We start from the raw sequence: 11,447 nt of genomic DNA, 5'->3' as shown, positions 1-11,447 counted from the left end.
ACATATAAGATGAGACCACAGATGGTTCCAGTAGTCGGGGGGGTTATTTCACACTTCAAGATAACGTTAGATGTATTTTCAAATAATTAGGTGAACGGAGCTCGATAGTAAACCATTTAGAATACTATGGGGGTGTTTTTAGCCCTGTCCCGTAAGTTTCTAAAATAGAGTATTGACATGATGCTAATATAAGAAAGCACGAAAATTAATTGTCAAAATTAATTAGATATAACACGAGTTGTATACTGGAGTAGGGACGGATACCAGACCTTAAATTAACTGAGAAATTTAATACACATTTGATACTTAAGAATCATCATAATACAATTCAGTTCATCCGTCATAAAGTTCGTATTAATTACATGTAGCTAGCAGAAACAGATACAAAATAGTCTTCATTGTGTCCGACTTAAAGTATCAGTGTATATAATGTAAATTTATATATGTGCATTTTGTGATATACCCGGGAAATTAGCGAATGAATTACTAGCTAAGTCTCAGATTAATTTCCACCGCTTGTAGCTTCTTATGACCTTTAGCTGTTTCAGCTACATTTTCATGCAGATATGAAACGACATTAAATTTCTCTGTACATGAAATCAGTGAACCAAGTTTCACAATATCAATAATCTGTTCTTCAGTTAGTTCTGGGAAATTCTTGTCATTGTGTAAGATTATGACATGATTTTGTAGCTCAGGAAATTTCTGCTCCTTAACAATGACTTCCTCTTTCTTGTTGTATATGACATAGAGCACCATTTGGAGGATACCAACGATGAATCCCAATACGTTTGGAATCTATATATTCAATGAAGGAAAAATATATATTAGTGCTAGAGTTCAAGAAATATAGATGCATGAAAGTCAAGAGTAGGAAATGAAATTACAACTTACAGCAATATTGAAGTCTTTTAATAGAAGACCATAGAAGAACCACATAACAGCACTTAAAGTGAGAAAAACAGAGAGGAAAAATGGCATGTATTCCACACTCTTTGTTTTAATAACTTGCCTCTGCATTAAATGAGAAAATTGAACATTATAATTTTCATTCCTAAAACAAAGAAGCAGTTAGAGAAGAAAGCTTTAGAGAAATTATTGATATTTTTCTTTTTTTTTTGCATGTATAAACTTACCACTATACATAATGGGGATACAAATACACTTAAGGAAAACACAAGGCAAATCCATCCAACAACTTGCACACGAACAACTCCTTTGGATAGAAACTGAGTGACAAGGACAATAGGTCCAAACCCTCCAAATATTGATAAAAGCAGTAGCTTTACAGTTTGGACCTGCAATAATTGAAGAGGTCCAAAATTTTTATTTTCCTTCTGTATATAGAACTCTTAAGAAAGAATTAATTTGTACTGGATTTTCTTGTAAAAAAGAGGTTACCCGTGCTTTCTTGGGTGCGTAGAAAAGGTAAAAGCCTACGTATATAGTTTCAATGAAGCAGCCAAATGAGTTTATAGTGATGAGAAGGGTGGTGTTGGACTTGAGAAATGCATAGTAAATCCAAAGCATTGCACTGAATAGAGCAACCACGTATGGAATTGATTGATAGTCTTCTGTTGATTTCTTCTTATATATTTTATAAAAAATTGGCCTGCACATAGGAGAAAAACTATGAAAATTAATTGATTGCGCAAGTTGTAACACAAATACACTTTGAAAGAGGGGTAAAAACGAACATAAGGAATGAAGACATACAGTGGAGAAAGCAACACGAAAAAGGAGACAATGTTTCCTGCAAAATGGAAGCCAAGAAAAGAAAAATCCCCACATTCATCAATACAAATGATTTATATTAGTTTACATAAATGATTAAGGAATATGCAATTAAGATGAAATGATTATTTACGTACGAATAATTTATTTAGATAATTAAATTAGCAATGCTGCATCGGTTATAACACATGGTTTTACTTATAATATTTATTTCTCAAATCATACTCTACATAAGGAAATAATTTAAAAAGTTTTTTGAATGTTAAGCTTTCATACTAAAATGGAAAAAGAAAGAGGAACTAATTATTACATTGTTTTTTGTATTTAATTGGTTCCATAATGGTAACTAGATGTCGTGTAAAGTTCGATTCAAATTATACTAACAAAACGAAAAGGAATTTACCGAGGACACCAAATGTAAAAGCCCAATGACCAGAAAAATCAGCCATCCCTTTTCCAAAGAAAGAACTTGCTAGTTCTACTTCACAATGAAATGAAATGAAGAGCACTTTCACATATTTATATAGCAAGAAGAGTAGGAAAGTAGGTGCATTAGTGGTTGTCTCTTTTTATTGTGTATTCTTTTCAATTTCTTTAAATACAAAAGCACCTTTACTCTTGGCTAACGTTTTTGGTGTAAGAGGGGTTTGATTTGATATCCAAAAGGAAAAAGGCCCCATAATATAAGGCGCTTTTATTATGTCATCTTCCAATCCATAGAGGCACTAAACTTAAATAGTTGGCCTGAGGGGTTTGATTCTCTTTTATTGTCTACACACAAACAAATGGTGCTCTTAATCAGCAAAAAAGGGATCGAAAGGTGATGGAGTGGCCAACCAATGCTTGCCATTTGGCATCAATAATACAATGGTGCTACTAATTCTGGCTCTAATAGTGTTACATACAAGATCAATTACTACCATGGGTGATCCAAATCATCAGAATATAAATTGCTATGGAAGCTGTTTATAGGCTTATATTGTCTTGGTGGGTTGTTGTAACATTTATCTGTACAGTATATATTATAATCAGATTAATCCAATTTATTTGTTTCTATAAGCTGGAAATGCTGATAATGTGGACCATGACTGGCCTGTAAGCCTTTTGTGGGGCATTTGCATCCGTATCCGCTTTTTGTGTCACGTTTTAACTTGTGCCCGCTTTGCAAAAAAAATTGCAAGCGTACCCGTTTTTTCGCGTAACTTCACCATATGGGGCTGAAGTAGCGAAGGCAATCACGCAAAACTTCAGCATTCTAGTAGCCGGGCCTGAAGTTCAGCGAGCTGAAGTTCGCCGGTTACAAAAACAAAATTCAGCTCTAGAGCTAAAGTTCGCTAGTTACAAAACAAAAACTTCAGCTCCAGAACTGAAGTTCACCAGTTACAAAACAAAAATTTCAGGCCCTATCGATGATATTCAGTTCGACTGAAATATTCTTAGCAACCAAGTCTAAAACAAAGATAACCATGACATAACACACACATATATTAAAAGAACATATGAAATTAGTGCTTGGTCAAAGAAGTTCCTATTTGCACTGTCTGTTTCAAGCACAAGCAGTTATAGCATAAAAACAAGGGAAGAAGAAAGATCTCCTTTTAATACAAAACCTGTAAAATTTATAGGAAAAAAGGAAACTTGCTTGATTAAAGTATCTAAACATGCAGCTGCTACTGATCAGAAAAACACCATGAAATCATGTTATCTTGAAAGAATATTTCAGTCGAACTGAATATCATCGATAGGGTCCATTTCTCAGGATGTGTCATTTAAGAAGAAGAAGAAGAAGAAGAAGAAGAAGAAGAAGAAGAAGAAGAAGAAGAAGAAGAAGAAGAAGAAGAAGAAGAGGACGGAGGAGAAGGAGGAGCAGAAACGGGGCTGAAGTTATTTAAAAAGTGGATATAAGTTAAAAGTTTTAAAAAAAAATGGGTATAGGTTAAATGGGGGCAACCAAATAGGGCGCCCCGTGCAATATTTACGCCTTTTGTTAAAATAGCGTGGGCTAATTAGTTTTCGGACGCACAGTTGTAAAATTACCAATATTTGTGAAGTAATTAAAAAACAACTATTATTTAATGCGGAAATAAATTTTGACAAAAATATCCTTAGCTAAAATAAGAAAAAATCCAGCATAATATGTTGGATTATAAAATTCATGCGTGTAAAACTCCAGCATATTGTGGTGGAGTTCAAAGACACCTTGTATGTGAATATGCTACGACTTAAACTTTTAGAAGTTAAATTCCAACATATTATGTTTGGACTCTAAGAAAAAATATTGGAACTCAAACAAGATAGCTTGTATTTGAACTTATAAAAGTTAATTTCCAGCTTGTATTTGAACTCCAAATGTTAGAACTCAAACAAGACACAATCCGATAATTCTAATTTCATTTTCATTGAAAATGGAAGAAAAAAAAAACACAATCTCCCTGGAGCTTTGCACTCTTTTAAGTTGGATATTTTAATTTTCTTCCATGCTTTTCTAGGTAAGGATTGGGTTTCCTGGTAGTTAGGCCTAATCTACTTTAGCGAACTATATACTAAAAATGATAAATTTAAATCAGGATTCAGGATAAACAATTTATTTTGTAACTCCACTAAATCGGAGTTTGTTAGGATATCATGTTATGGCCTTTTATGCGCACACGGCACACATAAAAAGCAAATCCACACACTCAAAAGAAATTACCCTGTATATGGCGAGGCTAATACAGACCCACACCACTATATTGTAATTAATAAAAGAAATGAGTCTAGTGTCACGTTCACTCATGTCCCTTCTATTTCTCAAATATTGTAATCAAAATATCATTGCTACTTTTTTCAAGGTTAAAAAGAGACTAATATTAATACTTATTAAGAGTCACTACAAACCTGTATCAAAAAACAAAAATATAACAAGTGGGCGTTTGGACATTAAAATTATAAAATTTCAAAAAAAGTTTTTTTTAAAAAAAAAAGTAAAATGGTATTTGAAAATTAGAGTAGTGATTGGAAATGAATACAATTTGGAGCTGTTTTTGATTTTTGTGAGTGATTTGACGTTAAAATTTTGAAAAATAATTTTATGGAGTTTTTCAAATTTTCAAAATATTCGAACGGCAACTTCAAGTGAAAATTTCATGGACAAACACTAATTCTGAAAGAATTCTTATGGGATTTTTATCTAGCTATACTATATTAGAAACTTATTTACCTATGTTCTCTATGTTTTGAAGTTTTTAATAAGTATCTAGGTTTTTCTTACAAATTGTATATATTGCTTCTTAAAAGACTATCATTCCATTATTAGTGCCTTCAATTAAGAGATTCAATTATATCATTTCCTTTTTTTCCCTCTCCTCTTCTCTCTCCTTTTTCTTTTACATCAAAATCCCTTAATCTACGCCCAAAATCTACATCATCTCTCTTCCCACCATTACCGATAACTTTATATTATTAAAAAATATTCTGAAATTTTATGATAATTGTAGGATAATTGTATCATAATTGTATTTGAATTGTATCAGATACATCAATGCTTAAAACATAAATGTATCATACTTGTATCACAATTATTTCTAACTTGTATCTGGTATATTAATACCCAAAATAATACCTAATACAATACTATAATAAAATAATATACAATTATCATACTTGTGATATAACTGTGAAATTCGTCACGAACGCACAACTGCTCGTAACAATGTACAATGAATATACAACTATCATACATTTTTAATACAATTCGTGCAACAATTATGATACATATACAATTATAATACAATCACGATACATTTCTGAAAAATTGTGACACAATTATGATCTTCATCTTCTTCAAGTTTCAATCACAATTTCACACTAAAAATTTAATATAATTATATTATAATTGTATTAGTATTGTATCGAGTATTATTTTGGTATTGATATATCATATACAAGTCACATACAGTAAAGATTTTAGAAAGAAAGAAAACAAGATTCAAAACTTACCCACAACTTGATTCTAGAGCAATATTTCAAATTTTATCTGCATTATATCAATAAAGAAAATAGAGATTTTGGGTGATTAGTAAGAAAGAGAGAAATTGAATTTCAAAGGGGTATCAAGGTCTAGTTAGGGCAATTAGCAATGGACAATTGATGAAGAAACAATGATATCGAAGGCCTCGAAGATGACCTTTTGCTGTTAATAATGGGCAATAAATGAAGAACAACAAATGAACAATAAATGAACAAGCAATAAATCTGTAGAGTAATTGTTGAACACGTTTAGGCAAGAGAAGCAGAGAATGTTCTATTGTATTCAATATTCATATGTGTTACAAAATGACAAGGGTCCCCTTTATATAGGAGGGGGAATCCCAACATAGTACATGTCTAATAATGATGAGGAAATGCTATTGGTACAGCTGTATAATGGCTCAGTACGGATTTGTACTATTCTTGCAGACTTGGTTAGCTCTAACCACGTATCCTTGGGAGCTTTCCCGCCTTTTCATGACGATCATCGATTTGTACTGCTCCGAGATTGACCACAGTGAACCTTCGATATGTTACCTAGAGGACGCACCTCGGGGTCACACTTCAAATTCTGCTTCGAGCTTCTCGAGGTCAGGCGTGGAGAGCCACGGTAGCCCCAAAGTCGAACTCCCCGATTTTGGCCGTATACAAATAGTCCCCGCGTTTCTTAGAACGAAATGATAGGAAACGATCTTGAGTGCTTGCCTCTTCGATACCCCCATTGTGACGTCAGCCACGTGTGATCATTAAAAGAGGTGACAGAAAAGTTGTACAGAGGTCTTGTCAACACAGTTCTCGAAAAGCCCACGAACCGCTATTGGTCGCCCCTTCAACTCCTCCAATACACTTAGATGACTCTTATAAATACTCCAATTCCCTATCTTTTAAACCTTTGCAACATCTTTAAATCTTCAAATCTTTGTTAACAGTTTCCTACCTTCACCCTTCTTCTGTGTTCACTTCTTCGTCAGCTTATTTTGAAACTTTGTTATAACCATGGCCAAAACTTCTAAGACAGTACCTCGAAAAGAGGAAGCCCCTTCTTCGTCACGCTCGTCTAAGAGCAAAAAGGTAGTGCCTCCTTGCATTGAGGAGTGTACTCCTGGGCCCTTCGATACATCCTCCGATTTCAAAATTAATAAACCTTCTTCGGTACCGGGCCGATGCGAGCCCATGTCTCGATACATTAGTCTAATAACCGACATAGAGAAGGTGAAAATAGATTGCCGCTGGGGAGAGGCGGTAGTAGAGATCCCTTCATCGAAAGAAGATATAACTACACACAGAGTTGGTTTCCTCAGCGTATATACGTATCCCTTTACCTTAGGTCCTGTAGATTCTTCTTCTCCACCTATAGACCCGGTGATCCTCGATTTTTGTCGACAATATGGAGTGACGCTTGGTCAAATTTATCCCTCTTTTTGGAGAATCGTCTATTTGATTAGATATTTCTCGAACATGGTCGAGGGGATTCCTTTCACCCTCGATCATCTCATTAGATTGTATAGCCCTCGTCTCTATCGAGGGGGCCTGGTCAAACTGCGACATCGATCTACCAAAGCATTTTTTGCTGGCACCGACGAAGATAAAGACTGGGGGTGGATGAGCCGCTTCGTTCGAGTTAGGAATTTGGACCTCATCCCTGCCGAGAAAATGCCATTCCCTGAGGAATGGAATATAAGACGTAAGTGTCGTTACACTAAGCATGTTTTATCATCTAAATGCCCTCTTTTCCTCTTTTGATCTAATTCCTTTCTTTTTTGAATTGATTCTCCTTTGGTTGCGTAGCCACCGTGTGGTTCCCCGGCGTGGTCAAGGACCTCTCGGGCTGGGTTAAACTTTTAGACTCCACCTCCTCATATGACAAGCGCGTTTGGCGTGATTTGGCCAAAACTCGATGGGAGGCCAAAAATCATGGTACGTCCTCACCGCTGTAACCTCTAAATTCCTTATAAATAGATTTCTTGGCGGTATGTTTGACATTTTACACTTGTGCAGGCCTCGGGGAAGCCGTTTCAATGAGATCGCCTCCTCCTGGCGAAGAGGAGACCCAAAAACCCGCCAAAGATAGATAGAGAAAGGAAGAGACGCCGGCGAAGTCCCCGAAACCAAATAGAGCTAAGGCTCGAAAGCCTAGGGCCGATGCAACGGTCCTAACTTCGGCAGCTGCTGAGAGTCTTCGTGCTGAAGACGAAGACGATGACGGTTGCCCACTGGTACATAGTGCAAGATGAAGCGCTGATGCTTCGAAGGTTGCCGGGCAGAAGACTGCCGAGTCAGAGGTGGACGATGCGGTCCCACCTCGTATTGAGGAGACCCTCAAGGAGGGTTTGGATGCAGTCCCCGAGTCGACCATTGGAAAGGATACAACTTGTGCCGATGAGCACTTGGTTGGCGCATTCGGAGGATCCCGCTCTGAGGCCCTTCGAGGGCGAGAGGAATCCCCGATAGAGGTTGATGTCATAGGCGATCTTCAATCAGGCCCGTCGTTTTCCCCAGGGCAAATACGGGATGCCCAGAACAGGGAGACTCCCGATGTGGGGGCATCCCAGGGAGAGGATGATGCATTTGGAGATTTTTTTGCCGGTGTTGAGGAGGATGCTGATCTCGATGCTCCAGTCGTTCTCGAGGAGGCTGCGAAACTCTAAAAATAGGTGTTTTTGACATAACCTTTGTGCCTTGAGTTTTGACCTTTGTTTTTCTAACTTCTTTCCTTCGTGCTATAGGTCACGATGCTGTACGACCGGCCTTCTCCATGTTACGAGCTGAACTGACTCATTGTGAGGGGGAGTTCGAGAAGCTCTCTTCAGAGTCGAATGAGCTAAAAACTCTATACGCCCGAAGGGAGGAGGAATCGAACAACCTTCGAGCAAGTTCGGAGAAAGTTGTTACATCCCGTACCTTAGCATTAGAATGTGCCGTAGTAAATCCACATGAGTTCGAAGGGATTATGTCTATTAGGAGATTATATAGGGTTTAAGACATTATTATTATGAGACCCTGTAAGTTCTCAACCTTGATACTGTTAGATATTATGTTAATGTGGTATTTTCTTTTAAGTAAAGTTTATGAGATTTTATTTATTGTAAAGATAGAAATTATTTTCTCACAAGAAAAGAAGGTTATTTTTTTTTTATCATTTTAAGAAATAAGCGTACGAGAATTTGTACTCTTTATACGATATTAGCAAAATTAAAAGTTGAGAAAATATATGTATTTTTACATGGATGTTTTAACGAAATAATAGTATATGTATTAATTTTATATGGTACCACGATTTATTATTTTAATATTGTAATAGTAGTACTTTAAGATGAGGACGAGACTATATTTTTTGAGGTTATAGGTATTTATGATATTTATAACAAGTGATAAGTAAAGTCGTGAAGGTGAGAGGGTAAACGGGTTGAAGAAAATGAGGTTGGTCGAAGTTTGTCATTTTGGGATAAAATACGGTCCGAGCTATAATACCCGATACTTATGCACTAATACCATACAAGGTACCATATCACCGTGATAGTATGATATATAAAGTATATTAAAAAATGAGTAGAATTTTAAGTAATTTGAGATATTTCTTAATTATGCGGGTAATTGGTTAATCATCGGGTAGCGGGATATTACCTAATTAATTAATAAATTAGTGGATAAATATTTAAAATCTCCACCCCCACGTGGCAGCCATATAAGCCTAGTTAAGATGACTCTTAATGTTAATTAGTATGTGGCAAAGTGTTAGTCATTCCATTTTAATAAAGAAAAGTAAAAAAAAAAAAAGATAGGTGTTGAACTATCTCGAACGGCTAGAGAGGCATTGGTACCTAATTAGTTAGCTTTGTTTAGAGTAGGTTTGAGCAAGCATGTAAGTTTTGGTAAGGTAGCAAGCATGTAAGTTTGTTCGAATTTTGTACTAGAAATTTTCAATTTCTTGGAGTTGTATTGGCAAGTTGTCGAATCCTATTCTTTATTTCATTTCCTATAAGCATGGAAGGGTATGATTACCATAGAGCCCTACTGGAAGTTCTCAATAATCAGGATGGACATGGTAAGCTCTATACATTTTAGTGACACTCATTGCCAATTGGATGTTCTATCCTTAATGTTGAAGCTAAGGAACTGGTCTTTGAGAAGCAAGACAATGCAAGTGTATGTGATTATGCAAGCCAAATTTGGATGTGGGAAATTACGGCTCCTGAAGCAAGCTTGCAGATTCATTTACATTGATCAGATGTACCTTACATTGTACTTTAACTTCATAGATGTGTTGATTATGAGGAATTGCCTAGATTTTGCAATCACATGCTCTCATTTTAAAGGGATTGTCAAGAAAACCGGTTCAGGTATGTTAAGGCTATCCCTTCTTTCTTTTGGCATGATCCATACGATACAAACGAAACGAGAAAATGTACAACTTCCATAAATGATGTTATTCATAGAAGTATTAGAGGTGCCTATGTTCTTGAATTCCCCAACGTCCTATTATTTAATCATATGTTCATGGGTCTCAGAAAATACACAAGTTGGTAATGTTTAATTCATGATATTAATCAAAGGCATAATGGTCTTATGACATTCCGAAAGATTTTATTAACGTACTTCTCATGCATTGCATTCATTCACGTGTGCATTTACCCATGATTCATACAGCGTTATATACGCGTATACGTTAATGATTTGCCCACAGTGGCCGAGACGATATGATGGGACGCCCTCAGAGGCATGATGATGTTATGGCGTTATATATGCGTATATATAAGTATATATATGTATATGGGATATGGGAAAGGTTATGGCGTTATATACGCACCACCACCTGATCAGCTGGTATACGATGATGATTTTGCCCACAGTGGCTGAGATGATATGATGGGGTGCCCTCAGAGGCTTTATGATATTATGTACATACAGACCTATGCATTACATGATATTTATACACATATGCATGATACTATAAATATTTCATGATTTACAGAGCTATTCAAATTTACAGGTTGAGTCATTTACTCTATATTTCTTTTATGTCCTTAATTAATGTTGACTTACTGTTATGTTTCAGTTCTGCCTTACATACTCAGTACATTATTAGTACTGACGTCCTTTTGTTGGGGACGCTGCATTCATGCCTGTAGGTATAGATAATCAGATTGACGAACCCTCATAATAGATGAGGTCTGCGTTCAGCAAAGGATCGGTAAGACTCCACCTCATTCGGAGTGCAGTAGAGTCTATGAGTCATCGTGTCAGAGTTTTTCTACAGACTTATGGGTAGGTCGGTACCCTGTCTCATTTGATCTTGGATTATCTTAGAGGCTTTGTATATAAATGTTCATTTTGTACAGTATGTGAGAGGCCTTGCCGGCCCATATGTATTCATGTTTTAAGAAAAATGGTTCAGCGAAACAGTATTTATCACTTACAGTTGTACATTCCGAGTTGTGGGCATGTTGACCCATAATAGATACAAAAGGAATGAATGAGTTACAGAGTGGTTCGCTCGGGCCACTACGGTACCGGGTGCCAGCCACGCCTCCCAGGTTCGAGGCTTGACAAAAGTGCTCCAAGAGCAGGCCAACTTCATCGATCAGGTAGTTCGATACTCATGAGCTTGCCTTTTGTTTTCATAACTTGGTGTTTATTACCTTGACTCGGCATTTTCAGATTGAGCAAAAGGATGCCCTAGCGGGGCAGCTTCAGGAAGAGATTGC

General features: G+C 36.3%; 1 protein-coding gene across 1 annotated transcript; it reads right to left on the bottom strand.

Annotated features, from left to right (window-relative positions):
• LOC109227074 (bidirectional sugar transporter N3-like) lies at positions 254–2,223 on the bottom strand. The gene is made up of 6 exons (XM_019392075.1): positions 2,138–2,223; positions 1,717–1,753; positions 1,402–1,612; positions 1,137–1,298; positions 895–1,014; positions 254–798 (listed from the first exon to the last, which is right to left on the bottom strand). The coding sequence occupies exons 1-6, from the start codon at positions 2,181–2,183 to the stop codon at positions 487–489; spliced, it is 888 nt and encodes a 295-aa protein (XP_019247620.1). The 5' UTR covers positions 2,184–2,223; the 3' UTR covers positions 254–486.

Source organism: Nicotiana attenuata, chromosome 6 (assembly GCF_001879085.1).
Source record: "Nicotiana attenuata strain UT chromosome 6, NIATTr2, whole genome shotgun sequence".
Taxonomy (NCBI): Eukaryota; Viridiplantae; Streptophyta; class Magnoliopsida; order Solanales; family Solanaceae; genus Nicotiana; species Nicotiana attenuata.
The sequence above is the reverse complement of the archived record's forward strand: the minus strand, read 5'-3'. Positions and strand labels throughout refer to the sequence as shown.